Here is a 22,949-nt window from a genome sequence, read left to right as displayed (position 1 = left end):
CCTGCTGGCTGCTAGAGAGGACGCAGGTTTAAGGCGCCCCCTGCTGGCTGCGAGAGGACGCAGGTTTAAGTCGCCCCCTGCCGGCTGTTAGAGAGGACGCAGGTTTAAGTCGCCCCCTGCTGGCTGCTGGAGAGGACGCAGGTTTAAGGGTTCACTTTTCAGAGCCGGAGGTTCCTGCTTGGTTACTGAGACAGAGGACAATCCGTCAATACAACACTGATGATGTAACTGATTGTTGTTACCTTGGACTTGTGTCAGCCAATCAGGTTGGTTGTAGTGCTCGGAGGCACTGAGGGAGGTGTTGAGGAAGACGAGCAGCAGAACCAGCCAATAGAACGTCACCGATTTGACGGCAGTGCGACAGTTCCTGCGACAGACTCGGTTCCACCGACGCAGCGTCCGACTGAGTGAGAGGAAGACGGTTAGTGAGTGTAACGTGTGAAACGTTCCTGAATGTCTGACGGTCAGTGAACTCACCAGCAGGCGATCTTCATCATCCGCGAGCTGAAACGAGACTGAAGTTAGTTCACAAACCTCAGCAGCAGAGGAGCTAAGCATGTGCAGTTTGTCCTGAGGGGGGCGCTACAGAAAAGATCATGACTACTGACTGGAACATTTCTGTTGAACATCAGTAGAAACTTTATTAGAAGTAACAAATGACTTAACCGTCCTGGACTAATTAATGGAAACACAACAAAATAAATACCGTGTCTCAGTTTGCACCTTTCCGTTCTCACACTTGCTATTTTGAGCGTGTGAGTGCGTTCACACTGAGAAACAAAGCAAAATGCAGCGCACTACCAATGGTGCACTCATAACGGTCAAAATGTTGAGGGTGAATGTGTTCAACGGTCGCCATCTTGGCTACGTAGTGGAAGGAGAGTATTTTCAAACTGGTGAAAATGGTGGCCAAGGAAGCTGCAGCAGTTGCGATCGTAAAAGCATAAGTACGTTAAGTTTCATTCAATTTTAATAAAACTGAATTGAAGACAAGTAAGCAAACAAGCTGGCAGATAATTTGGCTTTAAGGAACAATTTGCGATTAAAAAGAAGAAGAAGTATCGGTCAAATGTTGTGATCGTCATTTCTGGTTAGTGAACAACGGCAGTGTTTGATTCAAAAGGAAGAGGAAGAGGAGTGTTGAATAAAGATGCTTACGTTGGTTTCAGCTCTTAGTGTTTGTATGTGGGGGTTTTAATGGGAATGTGGATCTTTCTAATCAATCTGAGAAGCACCTGTGATCTCGTTCCACATTTTATCATCATGTCATGTAATGTAGGGAACTGGTCTTGGTCTTGACTCCGTCTTGGTTCGGTCTAGACTACAACATTAGTACATAGTGTACCCATTGTGATGTATGTTAGTGTAATAAAGCCTCGTGCGGACGACACGACTTTCAGCGTCGGCCGTGCCGTTCACACAACTTGTCGTCTTGTGACGGGAGTCTTGAAGAGGTCGTGGCGTTCACACTACCTGACTGATCGGTGACAGGGGGTCTCACACTACACGGGCTGACAGTGGCTCCGTCACCCGACGCTGGTCTCCAAACCAGGTTTTGCCAAGAAAACACACGTGAAATGTGAAACGGGAAATGGCACGAACCTACACAGGAAACAGCTGTTTGGTATTTGGCGTGCTAGATATCTGGCAGACATCGGCGATGTGTCAGAAATGTGTCGGGGAGCCGTTTTGATGCGTTGTTGAGTAGTTCACACATGACTGCCGACCGCCGATCGATTGCTGATTTACTCCCGATCACGGCCTGACGCAAATGTGGCAAATCAATCTTAAAATCGTGTAGTGTGACCTGGGCTTAAAGTATCTGAATTGACACACAGCTTCAGACGTTTGCTCTGAAACCTGTTTTCTTTCTCTGACAGGAAGTCGTCCGGCACGTTATCTTTGATTCAGCACTGAAGCTTCCTCCACCTGAGGACTTTCACAAAACTGAAATCCTTTGTCTCTGTTAAAGACTCTTAGTTCCTCCTAAATTGATTACTTAGTGCATTTCCTTGTCCTTTAGCATCGGTCATCATCATCGTGACGCCTGCAGCTTGTTCAGAATGAGGCTGTAGATTACTGACCGGTACCAGGAGGAGGGGCCGCGTCTCCCCGACACTGGCTGCTCCTCACTGGTTACCACTCAAATACAGAGTCGATTTTAAAGGGCTGTTAACAGTTTTGAAGTTTTTGTTCAGCAGTTTGGTTAACATTGTTTTTTTTAAAAATGTGCTTCATAAATAAAATGACTGACGTGTGTGTGTGTGTGTTACCAGCAGGCCTGGCAGCAGTTGGTGTGTTCCTCGTCGATGTTCACGGTGTTCTCAGAAGCTGTTTCACTGGCAGGAAGACTCGCTGACGGACGGGAACAGACAGACAGATGAACTTTATCTACGTGTAACATCAGTTACTTCATTTGTACAGTCGACGTGTCGACACCCTGATCCGAGTCTGACCACAGGCAGAAGATTCGTTTCAAACATTCAAACTGCAGGTTGTCGGAGCTGATTTCAGCCTGAGAGGAAATAACTCATCATGTCTCCTTCTACAGGTTTTTGGGGAAATAAATAACTAAATCTGTCATAAAAAAACATCTTACAAAGATGCTTCAAACTGAATATCAGTGAATCAGAAGGCTGAAAAAAAATCACAGAGCTCTTTTTTTCTAGTAAAGGTGTGAAAACAACATCTCTGAGGCCTCGTCTACACGAACACGGGGATTTTCAAAACCGTGACCGTTTGGCCGTTCGTCCAGACGGAAACGCAGCATCAGGTCGCTGAAACTGGACATTTTTAACAATCCCTGCCGGGCTGACGATTTTAAGAAACGCCGGTTGCAGTGTTGTCGTGTAGAAACCGGAGTTTTTGGCTTGCCGTTATCTGCTGTGTTTGATGTCAGATTGGCGTGCTCTTGGCGCCTGACATCTGTATTTTTGCATTTTCAGAGATTTTTTTAAAATGAAAGAGGAAAAACTCCGGTTCTAAAAATACCTGTGTATGAGTGGACTAGGCCTGAGTTTTTCAGCAGCTTGTAAACATTAATTATACAACACAGTATAACTGTTTAGACGTGTTAGATATTGTTAATAATCATTATTATGGATTCTGTTATTTGCTTAGACGCAAACATGTACACAGTATTATGTACATATACATACAGCATAAATAACATTCAACACAAAACAACCCATCTTTCTTGTTTTGGCTCAAATGATTTGTAGAATCATTCTTTGTTCACATCACCGCCTCTGATTGACAGTTTTCGTGTACTTCCTGTTCAGCTGACTCTGTAGACGTGTTTTCTGATCTGATCTGAATTCAGCTGAAGCGACAGAGAACGTTAAAACCTCCTGATGTGAAACAGGGTCAGATAAATATGACAGACCCAGATATGAGTGAAGTCTTTCTACATTTAGACTGAAAGAGAGCGCACACACTCCTGCAGCGCTGTGTGTGTGTTAATAATATGATAATAAAGAACGAGCTTTCACCGTGAGTTTCATTGGAGTGACTGAACCACCCGAACTTCCCTCTCTTCTTATCTGACAGATCACCCAGACACGGACCTGAGAGACAGAGAGAAGAAGAAAATATACATTTATGTACTTTCTACATATTTCTAATATTTCTGTCTACATTTTGTCTATTTCATATCGTTCATTAACCTCTTAACATTCCTGTAAAGTTCATGCAAACGCCTCTTCAAGGCAGATCCAGAGTAAACTGAATGTAGTTCTTGAACCATCTGGAGTATCTGCCTGGTTTTGGGCTTCTCTGAAAGAAACACTCTGGGGAGTCAGACCCAAAAGTCAGAATGACTGTAAGAGCTACTGGAATTGATTAATATAAGTTTAAACAAACTAAAACTAATACATTTTTAGTTTCCGCTTCAAAATGTTTGCTAACAAATGCATGCAGACAGCTACAGCTGGGAAACACTGTAGGGCCGCAGCATAAAGCCTTAACCTGTCCAAGTTTAAACTTCACACCAGTACCATGAAAAATGACTTTTTACTTACTTTTACTCAGGTTTTCCTGAGGGTTTGTCTTACGGTGTGTTCACACCGAAAGCGAATCCAGTGTTTTGGGTGACTTGATTACAAAGTCCATGCAAAGATGCAAAATTCGCTCCGGGCGGCGCGGAAATTCTCTGTATAGTTAATAGAACTAGAATAGTTAATATTTTTGAACTTGGGTGAAATATTTGCTTGACACGATCTTGCAAAAGCCTATCAGTGCTGACATTGTCCAAACGTCACCGGCGGCTTCGGAGCGCTGTTTGGAGAGGACCAGGCGAGCGGTGTCATGACAATCCGCCAGAGCAGCGCTGCAGCTTTGGGACAGATAAAACTCCGTAGTCGGTCTGGATTCTGCTCTGAAAGCTACGCCGTTTACTCGCGGGAGGAGCTCAGAGTTAACTACTTTTATTAAATTAGCTTTTGACTTTAGTTTTTGGGATTATAACTTGATTTATCTTCACTGGAGCTTCTCGACAGCTAGCTTCATATCTGGTTCCAGTGTTGTTGTTAGCATCGTTAGCTCAGCTGGACTACTACTACATATTTATATAAAAACTGGACAAAGCTGGACATTAGTTGGAGAAAAGGAAGCGAGGAGGTTGAACTACCTGGTGAGTTCAGAAAACATGTGTCTGTAACTGTTTATTCCGGCTGTCGTTGTACTTTACTGTGAACAGGTTAGCGTAGCATAGCCCTGATTGATCCCAACTCCATTCAGAAAACAAACATTTTAGAAGCCGCTGTCCTGCTGACAGACCTGACAAAGTATCAATTCATATGTTTAACAAAACAGCATCATGTTCTAGTTATTTCAGCATCAGTTTGATCTATTTATTGCAATTAAATCACAGCAACATGTTTACTTTGGGTTCATATAGCTGAAGTATCCGCGGGCTGTGTTTTTTCACTTAAAACGCGATGTGTGTGTGAACACACAAAATGTCCAGCGGTCAAACTCGCGTGAGTAAAGCGAGGCAAATATTAAATTCGCTTTCAGTGTGAACACACCTTTAGCGTGTTTTTTCTAAAACAGCCCCGCCCCTTGGCGGCAGCTCGACGCAGACGTGTTTTTTTGCTGGTAGATCATGAACTTCCTACTTAAAGCTGGATGTCGTTATATTCAGAATTTCATTGGCTACATGAAGTGCCAGTCATCGGCACAGTTGGTTACAAAATTTTTGGTGTCATTCGAAAGGTCAGAGTTCAGCGGCTAATTTGAATATAAGATATCATAGTTGTTTACATTCAAATCGGAGTTATTACAGTTACAATGACATACGAGCCGCGTCTGCCGGCAGATATGAAATAATACCGCAGCCGTCCCTGGGGATTTATTGATGGAATAACATGTTTTGGACTAAATGTTTTTACTGGATTGGATCGTCTGGATCTTTGACAACGTTACAAGACTGTTTTTGTTGGGATATAATCGATCGGTGGATTAAGTTATTGTGAGGCTTCATAGGTGAGTCGTGTCAATTTTGATTGTACTGGTCGGTCTGACAGAGGCGCTGATTGGACCCGCTGTGGTGATTGTATCTTGAAATGGTTTGCATTGGATTTTAGCTTGGGTGGGCTGTTGGAATGTTAAGAGGTTAAAGCAAATTCCTTGTAAATGTAAAAACGTCTGATTCTGATTCTGATGCATGGGCGCCGAGGTCCAAGAGGCTACACAAACGCACCTGATTCTTGAACTGACAGTTCAGTCATCCACTCATCAGACGTGTGTCACAATGTTCACAACCGGTCAAAACCAGTAACACACACACACAGCGTCTCTGTCTTACGTGGGTTCCCGTCCTCGTCCAGTTCGTCCATGTCTTCGGCCTGAGTGATCCAGTCCATGTATCCACACAGATCCTCCTCCATCTGCTGCTTCTCCCTCAGCTTCTGGAAATCTCCCCGAGCCTTCGCCTTCTCCCTCTCCTTACTGAACTCTCTGCAACGTTCACACGTTAACGCAACATTAACACAACTTTTAAAGGTGAGATCTTTAAGAACTGAGACTCTCCACCTGTTGACTCTGACTCCGGGGACGGTCGAGACACGGCGGGTTCAGGAGAGGCGTGAAGCGGGAGAGGACGAGAGGGGGGTCGGCCATCGTGGAGGCAGACTATTTTCACTTCTAACTCATGAATTAAGGGTAAACTAGAGCTGGTGGTTGTTGCAACAGTGGAACGTGGTTAGTTATATTTAGTTTCTGTAGAGTTTGAATAAAGTTTTAGAAGGTCATGAGTTCAGTGAAAAAGAGAAACTTGAATTCAGAACGTGTGCGGTTTGATTTTTCTGTTTGAGAAGGAAAAAACTTGTGGGAATAATTCCTTTTTGATATTTTGTGAGTCCGGATGTACAAAGTGGTATTAAAAGACAGGACAGGCCTGGGACAGCTGGGTAGGATGTACAGTAGATATCTCTGCAACACAACACACAGACATCTTTGACATAATGTCAGAACGTTCAGGTTCATTCTTTGAATGTTTGAAACTAAAATTCTGGTCATTCAGTCTGACTTACTTCTGCTGCAAATCTATGTGTAGCCGCATACCCTGCACCGTAGCCTGACGAGCACCTCCCCAAAAATTTAACTACCCTTTCTGGCAACGCAGACCGCAAGAACTGATTGGTTGGCTTGGTAGCATCATTTCCTCCTAGCATCAAGTGCTTCGTGCTTTGAAGCTAGGGGCCAAACCAGCGGCTGTAACACGGTGGATCAGTTTTTTTGAGCATCACATCATCTGCGACATGTTTCACTATCAGGGTTTGATCCGTTCGGTCCGATAACATTTGGAAAGTCTAGAAGAGCTGCATGATTATTATTTTACCCCCATTCAAGTTAGCGGAGGGCTAACAGGAAGTTAGCCGGCTCACTGGCAGAAGTCAACACATTGGAACGTGGAAACCCCACTGCCAGCTAGCGTTTTGGCGGCGTAACTGCAGAGCAATTACGTGTAGCTATCTACGAAAGCGTAGACTCGACGCAGAACTATAAATCAGGCTTTACACACTGCACCTTTAGATCTCACACAAACACTATAAAGTCTCTGTAGACCCGTGGATCTGTAACATGTCGATTTCATTTTAAGAATTTGCTTGTTTAAAGTGAGTTTTTCATGTTGCGAGAGACAACAAACCCGCTGAGGACTCCCAGAACCAGGTTGAGAACGAAGAACGATCCAAAAATCACCAGACTGACAAAATAAACCCAGGGCAGCTCGAACCCTATGGCGTCATTCATCTGCACACACACACAGAGGGAATGTTAGAGTACCTGGTAGCTCATGCAGACATGAAGAACAGCAGCCTGATAAACAGAGAGAGCGTTTTACCCAGTAGAGAACGTCCGTCCATCCCTCCATCGTGATGCACTGGAACACGGTCAACATGGCGAAGAAGAAGTTGTCGAAGTTGGTGATTCCTCCGTTGGGACCGTCCCACTTCCCCCGACACTCTGTCCCGTTAACGTTGCACTGACGGCCGTGACCGGCAAACGCACACGGCACCGGGTCGTCCTCCACAAAATTATCTGCAAAATAATAGTATTTTATTAGAACGAGCCAAAAGCTTCACTCGGTCTGTGTGTGCTGACATTTATTGATTTAATTTGATATTTCCTTAAATGTTTCCTCTATTTTTACATTTGCCTTCAATGTTAGTACATATCAGCCAAATGTGTGACATCAGACTATCTCCTTTAAAATATTGATGTTTCATGCAACATTACTTCGTATTTCCTTGTATCAATTAATAGACATCTGAAACATTGAATTTGTTGTATAGTTTATTTTAAAGATTATGAAGATATTTCCGGCCCTGCGATGGGCTGGCGACCTGTCTAGGGTATAGCCCGCCTTTCGCCAAAGTCGGCTGGGATTGGCTCCAGCCCCCCTGCGACCCTGTACGCAGGATAAGCGGTTGACGATGGATGGATGGAAGATATTTCCAGTTGACTCTCCAATTGTCTTCTAGCATTTTATTGTAAATGTTTTCCACATATAGATGTTAATCCTCTGATTCCTCTTACATACCATTGCACAATCCGCCATAGAACATCGACGGCTCCATCGTCACCCCTTTACATAGGACCGCAACCTTGGAGTCATCTTTGACTCCACCCTCTCGTTCTTGGCCCAGGACAAAAACTGCCTACCTCAAGAACATTGCACACCTCCAGCCGGACTTATCCTTTACTGCTGCAGAAAAGCTGCTCCAGTCCCTCATCACTTTCAGATTTGGCTACTGCAACAGCATCCTCTATGGTTCACCTGACAAAATCATGATTAAGTTTCAGTACATCCAGAACTAGTGACTTCCACCCGTCGCAGAGATCACATCACCCCCGTCATTCACAACCTCTACTGGCTCCCGATTAATTACAGGATCCACTGTAAACTTCTACTCATCAGCTACAAAGCCTTGAACAACCAGGCCCCTCTCTACGTCTCCGACCTCCTCTCCCGCCACACCTGCACCTCAGGTCTGCGGACGCAGCAACACTTAAAAACATCAGGACAAAGCGCCGGTCCTATGGTGACAGGGCACCTACCCTCTGAAATGCCCTCCCTCGCCACATCCGACAGGCTTACTCCATGCCATCTTTCAAACAGGCCCTCAAAACCCACCTTTTCAAGACTATATTGCCCAGTTAACATTGTAGCCCTCTCTCCCTCCTCTTCTTTTAAACCAGTTCCTTTTATCTTTCCCTAAATTCCCTACAGACCCCATCCACACTACTCAGTTAAAAAAAGAGTTTTAAAACGATATAATCTCTGTCCACAGCAGCGTTTTAGCTACGTATCAGAATTGATCTCCGTCTATTGTAACACGACTGAAACCGCACATCTAGTGGCCGTTCACATACTCTGGGCATGCACGTCCCGGTGTAAACATGAAGCAGATGGTCTATTCTGTAGTTACAGAAGACTTGGCGAAAGAATAAAGAAATACAGACAAAGAACTAGAAAGATTTTTTTTTTTTGCATGGACCAAAAACAAGCTGGGAATGTTACTGAAAATAACACGGGAGTTTAAATCGACTGTGGTGGCAGAAAACAGACTTGGAGTCGTCGCAAAGTAAACGACAACATGCACAGTACGTGTAGGCTGTAGGTGTTATTTGCACGGTACAAACTTTTTAAATAAAAATACCAAATCAAAAACTATATCAGTAGCATCGTGTTTCTGGTTTGCATGACTGATAACAGCCAATCAGAGAGCCAAACGTGAGCGTGTGTGTCCTCCGTTTTTGCCCATCCGCACTAAAACGCTACCCAGAGTCTTAAAACGAAAAACGGGGCCGGCAGCGTTTTCAAACTTCTCCATTTTAGGTCTTTGTTTTCGCGGTTTTAGTCTGGACGGGAGGTGTAAACGTAGCAAAAGGTCTCCATTTTTAAATAAAAACGCAGAAGTGTGGATGGAGCCTAAGTCACCAAAGCAAATTCCTTGTATGTGTAAACTTATTTGGAAATAAAGCTGTTTCTGATTCTGATGAGAGACTTGGCCTGTATATTGTGTGTGTGTGTGTGTGTGTGTGTGTGTGTACCTAGTCCTATGTAGTAGCAGGTCTTGTGCATGCGTCCTATGAAGAGCTCCAGACCGATGATGGCGTAGATGATGATGACAAAGAGAACCAGCAGAGCGATGTGGAGTAGAGGAACCATTGCCTTCATGATGGAGTTCAACACAATCTGCAGACCTGACAGATACACAAAGCTTTACCCGCGTACAACCACACACACGTACACACACACACTTCCTCCAGTCCAGTAAACTCACTGGGAACTCCAGAAACCAGTCTGAGGGGCCTCAGGACTCTGAAGGCTCTTAGAGCTTTGACGTCCAGACCTCCAGGTTTCCCCGGCACATGATGACTGGTCGCCTGCTCGCCAGATTTATGAGTCATCGTCTCCAAGACAACGCTGAACAACCTGCACAAACAACAACAAAAACAAAAAGAAGAAGAGGGAGACCAAAGTTTAAGATCCAGCTCATCAAAAATTAAGCCTCAGTTTCCGGATTAAAAAAAGGCAGAAACACTTCCACACAGCCAATACAAGCTGATGTAACAAAGATGACAGAGTGATGTACAGCATGGTGTCGTCTGCATAACGGTGGTCATGAGTGTGGAAATATATCTTTTGTTTTTTCTATATAAGAAATCCAGCTCACGCACATATGATGTCAGGAATGGTCTTTCTTTGTCAGAACTTATGCCATTATGGTGATTTTGATGTTTATTGTGTAAAAGTTATTTTGAAAATCTAACATAAAGATGTTGTTAATGTCCTACAACCTAAATGACAACATAGGCTGTTTGGCCATGCCTCCCCAAACGACACATATGAGCATTAACTGCGTTACGTAAGTCACATGACCTACGTCACATGATATTAAACATGTTGTGAAATGGTCACAGTTTGGTCAGGTTAAGGAAATCGTCGTGGTTTGGGTTAAAGTAAGTAAATTGCGTAAGTCATTTGACGGAAGGCAGTAATGCTATTTAAGTTAATACTCAAAATAACTCAACATTTACTTGGTTTCACACAGGACTCAAACACAGTTCTCCGAAATGACAGTCCGAGGGTTGACCCATCCATCTCCTTATGGGCACTTTCTGCTTATTTATAATACGACACCCAACTTCCTCCTTTGCTACCGTTGTACAGACACAAACATAAATATGTGACGTAATAAGGTAGTGCACAAACAACCTATATTGTCATTTTTCCAGTGAGAAAATGTACAACAAAAATCTTTGGGAAGCACTGCACTAAACAGCAGCAGAGTCCTGTTGCCAACCCAAACCATTTAAAATGTTATAATGAACTGCATGGAAGGACAAGATCAGATCGAAATTAAAGGCGTGCACTTTTAAAACAGAAGCAAAAAAATCAGTGTGTTTGATCAGAGCTGTTTTTGCTCTGTGATTAGTTCTTAAACCAGATATGAAACTTTTATTTTTTCCACTATGTCAAGTCAAAACACTAAAAGAACCCCTCAGTGTCCCACATTCAGCCGCCTCTCGGTGCATCATCTCTGACTGCAAAGTGGAACAGAGTGTCCTTGGGCAGCTCTACAACGACAACGGGCTTCATCATCGCCCCGAGGTCGTGCTGAGTCACGTCACTGTCCTGCAGCGAGGACATAAACCAACATGGAGGACTCATAGTGACCTGAGCAGGTGACCCTGACCCTCATTAAAACCTTTATTTCTTATGTCCCTGTCTGTTTTCTGTTTCAATCTGTACTTCCTCCATGTTTCCCTGATGTCCTGATAAATTTAGTATAACATTTCGTCAGCAGCAGGGGGAAGTCACACTTGCTGCTCTGTGATAACACTTTGCCTGCCTTCTAACTACGTTGTTTTCTGTATTATTGTGATTGCTGTCAAGGATTGAAATGCAACACTTCACACACAATTGAGACTGAATTGAAAGTTTCACTGACAGCATACATAAAATTATAAATTAAACAGGGAAAGAAAGTATTAACTGAGCGCAGCAGAGTGGTGAGGATGATTTAACTGAATTGACATTATACTGAATTTATCATGTGACATAGGGCGAGTTCACACCGACCTTGTTTGTCCGGTTTAAATTAACCCTGGAGCGTTTACCCCCTTGGTGTGGTTTGTCTGGATTGATGGGAACGCCAGACTCAAGCTCTGGTGCGGACCAAACAACCGCTCGGAACTCGGAAGCCAACCTGTTCTCATTCCCCGACTCGTCACATAATGTTTCAAAATGGCAACGTTTCGAAACACTAGCGTTATTGTATATTTATTGTTGCTAACTTGACCGCGAAGCCTAAAAGCCTAATAATGACGCTAAAGCGGTACCCTGGCCGCCAAAGGGCCTCGACCGCGTCGTCAATATGTGATGAGTTGGGAGTGAGAACCTGTAGCTGGAGAGGTTTATATCTGGTGTGAACACCATTCAAACCAGTAACAAGAAATGTCCTGTTGAATGTGTCATTTCATTGGTTAAAAAACTTTTTCTCTTCCTGTTTTGGTGACTGGTTATCTAGAATCAAAATGTCAACTAGCCTGGGACAAACCTGGACTCAGGATGAAGTGTGCTGCCTCCTGATTATTTGGGCTAAAGAGAACATTTTTTAGTTACTACAGATGCTGCAGAAGAACTCGGAGGTATTACTGTTTCACGGCCTGCAGCAAGGCATCCTCAACACCAGAGTCGGGGTTAAATTCCCTGTTTCACAGCAGTGACTCTGTTTATGTGGTGACAGCTGAGTTTATTGTAGGAGGGTGGGTGTGTATATTTAGTTGCTGTGTACAGTGATCACGGTCAGCTGTCACATACACTCAACACAAAAACACTAAAATGAGATAAATTGTGGCGTCGCTGGAGGGTTTGTTCCTTCACTGACCACAGAGTTTACTGCAGTCAGATGCGATTTACTGCTACAACTCTTTGAAAACTGCTTCAACTACACAGAGAGACTCAGCACAGAGTCAAACACAGGACAAGAACCGAGAACCCTAAAGAGAAGACCAAGAAATAAAGGGAGGACCAGAAAGAGATAACCAGGTTCTAAAGACAGGACCGGGATATAAAGAGAGAACCAGAGTCTACTGAAATAACCAGGTTCTATAAAGAGGACCATCCACAGAAGGTTAAAATCAAGGGCAACTGGACTTGGTTGAAGATACTGGAAGACGTTTCGTCCCTCATCCAAAGGACTTCTTCAGTTCTGACTGACTGGCAGGGAAACTCTATTTAAAGCTATTTAACCTCAGTGGGGCCGTATGTCAGGATCGTTGATACCGCTCGTTAGTGCTCCTGGCTGTTGTAACGACAGTCGTTATGCTCGTTAGGACTACCTGAGGCCAAGACTGAACGACCATGAGGTTAAATAGCTGAGTTTCCCTAACAGTCAGTCAGAATTGAAGAAGTCCTTTGGATGAGGGACAAAAAGTCTTCTAGTATCTTCAACCAAGTCCAGTTGCCCTTTTAACCTTCTTTGGATAACTATAACCTGGATAACTGAAAATCTTCACAGACATAAAGAGAACCAGGAATTAAGGACAGGACCAGGGTATGAAGAGAAAACCTGAGTCTACAGAAATACCAGGATCAAAAGAAAAGGCCAGAGTCTAAAAAAAGAATGGATATAAAGAGAGAGACAGGAACTAAAGAGATAACCTTAGTCTAAAGAAAGAACCAGAGTCTACAGAAATAACCAGGATCTAAAGAATGAGCCACAAACTAAAGAGGACCAGACTCTATAAAGAGAACCAGGAAATAAATAGAGGACCAGGATATGAACAGAAAACCTGAGTCTACAGAATGAACCAGGGTCTAAAGAAACAGCTACAGACTAAAGAGAGAACCAGGAATTAAAGAAAGAACCAGGATAATAACACAGGATAAAACCACGATCTAAAAATAGAACCAGTCTATAGAAAGAACCGGGTCTAAAGGAAGAAACAGGACATAAAGAGAGGACCCCATTTAAAAAGAGAAACAGAAAACCGTCTGAAGACAGACCAACAAAAAGTGAGATGCTAGAGGGAACATCTTATGACAGCACAAATGTCTAAAGAGAACCAAAGTCTAAGGGGAGGACTTCCATGTATGTAGAGAATCATCATCTAGAGATATAAAAAGAGAACCAGGATCCAAAGAGAAAACTAGCATATAACATAAGAACCATGATTTTTTTTTAAAGAACCACGATCTAAAGAGAAAACTGGGATCTAAAGCGATAACCAAGATATATCAAACGAACCAGGATCTAATGAGAGAACCACAATCTAACGAAAGAACCGAGATCCAAAGAGAAAACCAGCACATGACAAAAGGACCAGGATCTAAAGAGAGAACTAGAGTCTAAAGAAAGAACCAGGATCTAAAGACAGAACCAGGATCTAATGAGAGAACCACAATCTAAAGAAAGAACCGAGATCCAAAGAGAAAACCAGCACATGACAAAAGGACCAGGATCTAAAGAGAGAACTAGAGTCTAAAGAAAGAACCAGGATCTAAAGACAGAACCAGGATCTAATGAGAGAACCACAATCTAAAGAAAGAACCGAGATCCAAAGAGAAAACCAGCACATGACAAAAGGACCAGGATCTAAAGAGAGAACTAGAGTCTAAAGAAAGAACCAGGATCTAAAGACAGAACCAGGATCTAATGAGAGAACCACAATCTAAAGAAAGAACCGAGATCCAAAGAGAAAACCAGCACATGACAAAAGGACCAGGATCTAAAGAGAGAACTAGAGTCTAAAGAAAGAACCAGGATCTAAAGACAGAACCAGGATCTAATGAGAGAACCACAATCTAAAGAAAGAACCGAGATCCAAAGAGAAAACCAGCACATGACAAAAGGACCAGGATCTAAAGAGAGAACTAGAGTCTAAAGAAAGAACCAGGATCTAAAGACAGAACCAGGATCTAATGAGAGAACCACAATCTAAAGAAAGAACCGAGATCCAAAGAGAAAACCAGCACATGACAAAAGGACCAGGATCTAAAGAGAGAACTAGAGTCTAAAGAAAGAACCAGGATCTAAAGACAGAACCAGGATCTAATGAGAGAACCACAATCTAAAGAAAGAACCGAGATCCAAAGAGAAAACCAGCACATAACAAAAGGACCAGGATCTAAAGAACAACCTGGAAAGGGAGAACAGTATCTAAACGAGTGTTTCTCAAACTTCTTCTGTCACGCCCCCTTCAGAAGGCCAAAAAAGGTTCATCAATCATTGATCATGATTGAAATAAACTAAACATTCAGGTTAGCAAGATAGCTTTGCTAGCATCAGAGCACTTTTTAATATGTCACCACATGAATCATATTCATGTAACTGTGGGTCTTCTCAACATCCAAGCCAGCCGTCCCCCAGTTTGAGAACCACTGGTCTAAACAGAGTACCGACGCTTCCATTGGTTCTTTTGAATTGAATTGAATTGAATAAATTGAATTAAAATTCTTGTTTTCTCACCCAACGATGACAATGACGAAGTCGAGCAAGTTCCATCCATTGCGGATGTAGGAGCTGGGGTGCATCACCAGACCGTAGGCCAGGATCTTCAGGAAGGTCTCCACAGTGAAGATGATGAGGAAGATGTACTCCACTTGTTCCTGAAACACAGAGAGAACATGTTCCATTCAAACCACAGAATATCACTGAACACTCCTCTGGAACCAGGAAACTAAAGAGAGAACCAAAGACTACAGAAAGAACCAGGATCTAAAGACAGAACCAGAATCTTTAGAGAGAACAAGGAACTAAAGACAGATAACCAGGAAACTAAAGACAGAACCAGAGTCTACAGAAAGAACCAGGATCTATAAAGAGAACAAGTAACTAAAGAGAGAACCAGAGTCTACAGAAACAACCAGGATCTGAAGGGAGAACCAGAATCTATTGAGAGAACAAGATCCGAAAAAGAGAGCAAGGATCTAAAGAGAGAACCAGAATCTATAAAGAGAACAAGGAACTGAAGAAAGAACCAGAGTCTGAGGAGAGAACCAGGGAACTAAAGAGAGAACAACAGTCTGAGGAGAGGACCAGGACAAAAAAAGAATCAGGATCTAAGAGAGAGACCTGGATCTGATAATGTTTTAAGGTTCAAGGTTCAGCTTTATCGTGCACGCTGAAATTAGCCCCACTACACTCAGAACGTATGAATGTATTCAGATACTATTAAATTAGATAAATCAGTAGAACAGAAGAGAGTAAATAAAAGTAGCACTAAAGAAGGAAATCAGCCAACACATCCTGATCTGACTTCTAACTGTCCACATGCGGCACAGACAGCAGCGGAGTGAGAACACGTGTTGTTTTGTAATTTGGGTGAACTGAACCTTTAATGATCTCTGAAGGGAGGCCTGAATGCTGGAGGACATTTATAAGGTGTTTTACACACAGACCGAAAGCTGGGGTTTGTGTGTGACCTGGCTTTGAGAGCATTTCAGAGGATTACTAATCTGTCATCATCCCTGCACCACAAACACACAACCAGCGCTGGTCTTTCCATACCATGGAGGACTCTCACTGACTCAGTGCATCGCCTGCCCCTCGCATCAGCCATCACGTTTACGTGTCTAACACCAACCCTTTCTTCAGCCTTGAGAGCAAACAGCCCTTTGACGAAGTGAGAACCAGGCAAAATGTCTTCAGTCCCAAAATCTAAAACGCAAACTGGTCCTCACAAACACAGATGTACAACACACACACAAACACTGGCGTCCGGCTCTCATCTCGTTCTGTTGTCGTTCCGCCTCCTCTCGGCTCTAAATCTCTCTGCTAGCTGCAAATGGAAACACTGGGAATCAAACCAGTAGCAGGGCTCACACTCTTATCTAGAGATCATTTTCCAGAGATGATCTTAGCTGCTGTGACAGACAGGGATCACAACACACTGATAAGTTTAAAGATGTACAGTCTGTGGCTATAACTGATCTATGGAATCATCTATTACATGCATAGAAATGAGGACAAAATTGATCTTGCCTTGTTTTAATGCTCTGTTTTAATACGGTTATCATAGAACTACCCTTGTATTTTTTGTTTCTTTTGGAAAGCCATGTTCAATGCTTGGCCAACCCGTTCTCCCTCCCCGACTCGTCACATATGGACGCATGGTCAAGACCCATCGGCGTCAGTTTGTAACGCACTGGGGATCCCTGTAGCGTCATAGTTCAGCGCAGTGGGGGAAACCCTGTAGTGTCAGTTTGTGACGGTAAAGGCAGGTATATGATATTTAACAGAAAAGACTGAATAAGGAGGAGGATGGGGTGGATGGAGGGCCAGAACCAAGACCGGATACTGGGGTTCGTGTCCCGTGTTAAATATTTTTTAGAAGTTACATGAGCTACGTAAATTGACGTAAGTGACGTAGGTTAATTTAGGTGTTAATTGACATGTGTAGTTATTTTAACCCAAACCAGGATCTCTTCCGAACCTTAACCAAGTACTTTTTGTCCCTAAACGTAACCAAACTGCAACGTTTCACAACTTCATTAACGCGCCGTTTCAAAATGGCAATTCGAAACGCCAGCGTTTTATTCTGAAAGTCTAACCGGACGTTGCATATTTTTTTGTTGCTAATCGTTGCTAAGTTTACAGCGGAGCCTTAAACGTCTAAAAATGACGCTAAAGGGCCTCGACCAAGTGTCAGTATGTGGTGAGTCGGGAGTGAGAATGTGTTGGTGAGGTGTGTTCAGCGGCGTCACCACGTCCACCAGGGATTCATCATGAACTTCCTTATAGTATTTGTAATTAAGAGAATTTGAGAAATGTGACACTGTTACAAGCCTGTAGTAGCGGCTCTGCAGCGACTATCATTAGTGTTGGACAGATCAAAGATGGAAAAGTCAGAGGATCACCAGAGTTACTACAGTTCATCCTGAGCAAGACAGGAATAAACCATACTCAGTCACAATCCATCCAATAGCTGTTGAGATACTGAAGTCTGGAACAAAGTGGTGGACTGACAGATATAATCCCAGAGGGCACGGCAGTAGTGTTGCTAAAACAGCCCACCACAAACAGCATCAAAAATGTGGTTTGACATAATGAAACTCTGAAGCTGATATATTTAAAAAGTACAAACAGAAGTAGTTTTGTAGGTCACATTTCTACTTGTTCGTTCAGGAAGGAGATGCTTCTCTTATCTTTTCCTCCACTCGCTTATCTGCTGTAGTCGTCTTCTTTCACGCGATCGTGTGAGAGAAAAGCAAAGTGAGCACGCAAGAACGAACAACACACACACACAGTCGGGCCGTCACTTCAATAAAGGACAACTTCATGAACAGTGTTTACAGTGAAACTGTAACTAGAGGTCGAGAGACATCGACATGAAGAGGTGTGAGAGAGAGAGCTGAACCATCAGAGCAGAAACAGCTGATCAGATCTGATCACAGACCTGTCAATCATTTACTGTATCTATCTGTGACCTTTGACCTTTACAGCAGGAGCAGTGAGGAGTGCTTCATTACACATTATCAATGTGTTACTAACTATGTCTCCTCCTGCAGAAGTGGAGGCTCCTGTACAAACAGATACTGAATGGCAAGATAATAAAACACAGCTGTAATGATACACACAGGGCTGCAGCTTCTGTGGCCGCTGAGAGTGTGGGATGAGTTCAGGGAGGCTATGGAGAAGGGCTTTCGGTTGGCCTCAAGGAAGTTCTGGCAACTTAGGGAGGGAAAGCAGGGCTCAGGCTGAGCTGAACCGGGGAGGATAACCACTGCCCCAGAATGGAAATATTGTGGAGTGGTGGAAGGAGCATTTGAGGAGCTCTGAACCCGAGCAACACTTCCTCTGAGGAGGAGACAGAAGAAACGGGGGGGAAAACCTCAGTGAGATTCCGGAGGAGAAACACAGATTCTGTCCTGGCCTTGGACCAGTGGACCAGCTCTGCGAGGTTGTTATGGGGGTCATGGAAGTTTGAGCATCCATCCATCTATTGTCAACCGCTTACCCTGCGTACAGGGTCGCGGGGGCCAGGAGGCCAATCCCAGCTGACATCGGGCGAAAGGCGGGGTACACCCTGGACAGGTTGCCAGTCCATCGCAGGGCCACACATAGACAAACAACCAGTCACACTCACACAATTTAGGACAATCAACCTAGTCCGCATGTCTTTGGATGGTGGGAGGAAGCGCTATCCACCGGAACACCGTGCCGCCCGCAAGTTTGACCATCCAGTCTAAATGTGCTTTGTGGACTTGGAGAAGGCTTATGGCCGTGTGCCCTGGGGAATCTTGCAGGGTGTAGTGCAGGAGTATAGGGCCTAAATGCACGTAGCATGTACGAAAATCCTGCAGTACTGCAGACACTGTGTACTAGATGTGTCATAATGCAAAAACTTAAAGTTACTCTTTGAGCCAGTGCTAAAACTATCCTTAGAATTCAATAAATCAATAAAATCATATACCTTGAAAGCCACTTCTGAATAAGATAACGATTGGATTTGTTAACATTTAACCCCTGACAAATCTTTAAACCAAAGCTAACTGCTACTAAAAACACAATGTCTCCTTTTTACATTGCTATTTCAACACCTGTTCAATAAATAAGACAACACATCAGACAAATCAGACAAACTTGGACTTATTATTATTTATACTTAGCTAGGCTAACAGTTTCTCCCCGCTGCCAGTCTTTATGCTAGTTAGCTGCTTCAGTTAGCTTAACCTGATGATACACGGGGCAACTTTTTGAGCAAAGTTGCTGGGCTATCTTGCTGGTGGCAAGTCCAACTATGTTTTGAATGGATAGCGGCGGGACGGGGCAAGTGGCGGAGTGATGGGGGAAGGGATTACGGTAGTAATCTTTACTCATTACCGTGTATTATCAGCTTTACAGTTAGCTGGTCCAGTTAGCTTAGTCAGAGGTTTCTTATCTGTGTGTCCAGTACAGGTCCAGATCCAGGACAGGTTTAGCCTAGCTTAGCATTAAGACTGGAAGCACTGGGAAACTGCTGACCTAGCTCCATTAAGATCAAATCTTTCAATGGCTCCAAAGCTTAACATCTGCTGGATAATTTCTTTATTTTAACAACATTTAACAGTATTTCTGTGATGTGAAACCACAAGGTGTAAGATTCTAGGCACCTGGAACAACACACAGGAACAAACACACTAACCTGAGGCTGAAATGTTAACGCCACCTGCGTCTGTTCACCTCAGACAAACTCAAACCCAAACCTCCAGCTACTCTTTACAGCCACTGAAATGTTCTCATATTCTTTATTTATTCATTCAATGTCTTTATTTGTGTATTTAAATGTGTTTAACTGTGTAGTTGTGTAATTAATCTCACCAGGTCGTGGTTGGTGGAGTTGGAGTCATCCTCAGGAAACGGTTTAGAAACTCCCAGAGCGACACAGTTAGCAAAGATGGCTAACAGAATGAAGATATCAAACGGTCTGAGAGACACGTTAAGGAAGCTCAGCAGGGACAAAAAACAACATTTCAGCCATCTGATTATTCCACAAGTCTTTTTTACATTCTGTTAAATGTGCTACAGCTCAAAGCTAATCAGCTAACTAGCCTGCAAAGTGATTGCATTTACTTTTCCCTGGTGAATGTTTGTCGGCTTCTTCAGGACAAGACGTGTGTTCGTGTTTGTTAGTAATACAAAAAGGAGACTTTAGCATGAAGCTAATGTGGTCGTTCAGAGTCTGTGGCTCAGCAGGCTGCTGATTGGTTCTGTGTGACTGTCTGCTCTGCCTATGATACAATGCAGATGTTGCAGCTTTATTCTGCATTTGATTGGGTGAATCGAAATAACCATCTACATAGACGACCTAATGACCATCGTATCAATGTAAACTAAGGGACAAGTTCAGTAAACTGGTACAAAGCTGACAGCTGACTGGTCAGATTTCAGGATACTTCCACTCGACGATAGAGAGAGCGGCTCGTCTGATTGGATTGTTGAGTTTCAGACAGAACAGCGCTCTGGGAGCTCGCTGGACCTGATTACTGCCTTGGACCTGAGGGGGAAGAGTAAGGACATCATCAACATCATCACCTGTTTGTTAGCGTGTTGCCTCTCTGTCTTGCCTGTTTGTTAGCGTGTTGTCTCTCTGTCTCGCCTGTTTGTTAGCGTGTTGTCTCTCTGTCTCGCCTGTTTGTTAGCATGTTGCCTCTCTGTCTGGCCTGTTTGTTAGCGTGTTGCCTCTCTGTCTGGCCTGTTTGTTAGCGTGTTGTCTCTCTGTCTCGCCTGTTTGTTAGCGTGTTGTCTCTCTGTCTCGCCTGTTTGTTAGCATGTTGCCTCTCTGTCTGGCCTGTTTGTTAGCGTGTTGCCTCTCTGTCTGGCCTGTTTGTTAGCGTGTTGCCTCTCTGTCTCGCATGTTAGTTAGCATGTTGCCTCTCTGTCTCGCCTGTTTCTTAGCGTGTTGCCTCTCTGTCTGGCCTGTTTGTTAGCGTGTTGCCTCTCTGTCTCGCATGTTAGTTAGCGTGTTGCCTCTCTGTCTCGCCTGTTTCTTAGCGTGTTGCCTCTCTGTCTGGCCTGTTTGTTAGCGTGTTGCCTCTCTGTCTCGCATGTTTGTTAGCGTGTTGATTCTCAGTCTCACCTGTTTCTTAGCATGTTGTCCTCTCCTCCTTTGTGTTCCAGTTGAACTTGTGGTCGAGTGAAGTGTGTCGGTTCGTTTCATCCTCACTCCTCCATCGTCCTCGCCGTCCAGCTCTTCATCCCAGTCTGGATCCCTCTCCTCTCCTCCTCCTTCTCCTCCTCCTCCATCCTCCTCTCCTCCCTCCTCCTCTTCCTCACCCTCACCTCCTCCCTCCTCCCCATCTACTGCGTTAGTGTACCCATTACGACCAGCACCTGACAGACAGACAGAGAAGATGCAATTACTCTCAATGTAGAGCTTCTAAATATATTTAATATTTTCTGAAACGTGTTTGCTGTACTCACATTAAGTGAATATAGTTGAAGGAGAACTGACTGTATATAGTAGGTAAAACTAGCTAACTTTATATAAAGTTGTTAGAACTAACTAACTTTATATAAGTAGTAAAACTAACGGTATATATAGTCGTTAGAAATAGCTAACTTTATATAATGTTCAAGTAGTAAAACTGTTTATAAAATAGTTAAAACTAACTTTATATAACGTTAAAGTAGTAAAACTAACAGTTTATAAAGTAGTTAGAAATAGCTAACCTTATATAAGGTTAAAGTAGTAAAACTAACTGTTTATAAAATAGTTAAAACTAACTAACTTTATATAACATTAAAGTAGTAAAACTAACTGTATACAAAGTAGTTAAAAATAGCTAACGTTATATAAGGTTAAAGTATTAAAACTAACTGTTTATAAAGTAGTTAGAAATGGCTAACTTCATGTAACATTAAAGTAGTAAAACTAACAGTTTATAAAGTAGTTAGAAATAGCTAACTTTATATAAGGTTAAAGTAGTAAAACTAACTGTTTATAAAGTATTTAAAACTAACTAACTTTATATAACGTTAAAGTAGTAAAACTAAGAGTTTATAAAGTAGTTAGAAATAGCTAACCTTATATAAGGTTAAAGTAATAAAACTAACTGTTTATAAAGTAGTTAAAACTAACTAACTTCATGTAACGTTAAAGTAGTAAAACTAAATGTATATAAAGTAGTTAAAACTAACTAACTTCATATAGCGTTAAAGTAGTAAAACTAACTGTATACAAAGTAGTTAAAAATAGCTAACGTTATATAAGGTTAAAGTATTAAAACTAACTGTTTATAAAGTAGTTAGAAATAGCTAACTTCATGTAACATTAAAGTAGTAAAACTAACTGTATATAAAGTAGTTAGAAATAGCTAACTTTATATAAGGTTAAAGTAATAAAACTAACTGTAAATAAAGTTATTAGAAATAGCTAACTTTATATAAGGTTAAAGTAGTAAAACTAACTGTATATAAAGTAGTTAAAACTAACTAACTTCATATAACGTTAAAGAAGTAAAACTAACTGTATATAAAGTTGTTAGAAATAGCTAACTTTATATAAGGTTAAAGTAGTAAAACTAGCTGTATATAAAGTAGTTAGAAATAGCTTACTTTATATAAGGTTAAAGTAGTAAAACTAACTGTATATAAAGTAGTTAGAAATAGCTAACTTTATATAAGGTTAAAGAAGTAAAACTAACTGTAAATAAAGTTATTATAAATAGCTAACTTTATATAAGGTTAAAGTAGTAAAACTAGCTGTATATAAAGTAGTTAGAAATAGCTTACTTTATATAAGGTTAAAGTAGTAAAACTAACTGTATATAAAGTAGTTAGAAATAGCTTACTTTATATAAGGTTAAAGTAGTAAAACTAACTGTATATAAAGTTATTAGAAATAGCTAACTTTAGATAAGGTTAAAGTAGTAAAACTAACTGTATATAAAGTAGTTAGCAATAGCTAACTTTATATAAGGTTAAAGTAGTAAAACTAACTGTATATAAAGT

At 42.3% G+C, this 22,949-nt stretch overlaps 1 protein-coding gene across 2 annotated transcripts in view; it reads right to left on the bottom strand.

The window, feature by feature from the left end:
• cacna1fb (calcium channel, voltage-dependent, L type, alpha 1F subunit) overlaps window positions 1–22,949 on the bottom strand; it is an 82,582-nt gene that overhangs the window by 49,433 nt on the left and 10,200 nt on the right. The window contains exons 2-14 of one of the 2 annotated variants that reach the window (XM_046055785.1): window positions 21,076–21,329; window positions 20,393–20,493; window positions 19,818–19,923; window positions 14,985–15,124; window positions 9,792–9,943; window positions 9,559–9,711; window positions 7,346–7,542; window positions 7,151–7,254; window positions 5,807–5,958; window positions 3,492–3,566; window positions 2,274–2,355; window positions 478–504; window positions 243–403 (exon numbers count right to left, since the gene is read on the bottom strand). In XM_046055785.1, the coding sequence (XP_045911741.1) occupies window positions 243–403; window positions 478–504; window positions 2,274–2,355; window positions 3,492–3,566; window positions 5,807–5,958; window positions 7,151–7,254; window positions 7,346–7,542; window positions 9,559–9,711; window positions 9,792–9,943; window positions 14,985–15,124; window positions 19,818–19,923; window positions 20,393–20,493; window positions 21,076–21,329 (1,704 nt within the window). Of the gene's footprint in view, window positions 1–242; window positions 404–477; window positions 505–2,273; window positions 2,356–3,491; window positions 3,567–5,806; window positions 5,959–7,150; window positions 7,255–7,345; window positions 7,543–9,558; window positions 9,712–9,791; window positions 9,944–14,984; window positions 15,125–19,817; window positions 19,924–20,392; window positions 20,494–21,075; window positions 21,330–22,949 lie in introns of those variants that run through there. The other variant, XM_046055786.1, reaches the window with a different exon arrangement.

Source organism: Micropterus dolomieu, linkage group LG08, assembly GCF_021292245.1.
Source record: "Micropterus dolomieu isolate WLL.071019.BEF.003 ecotype Adirondacks linkage group LG08, ASM2129224v1, whole genome shotgun sequence".
Classification (NCBI taxonomy): domain Eukaryota; kingdom Metazoa; phylum Chordata; class Actinopteri; order Centrarchiformes; family Centrarchidae; genus Micropterus; species Micropterus dolomieu.
Note: the sequence above shows the minus strand (reverse complement) of the source record. Positions and strands in the feature narration are given on the sequence as shown.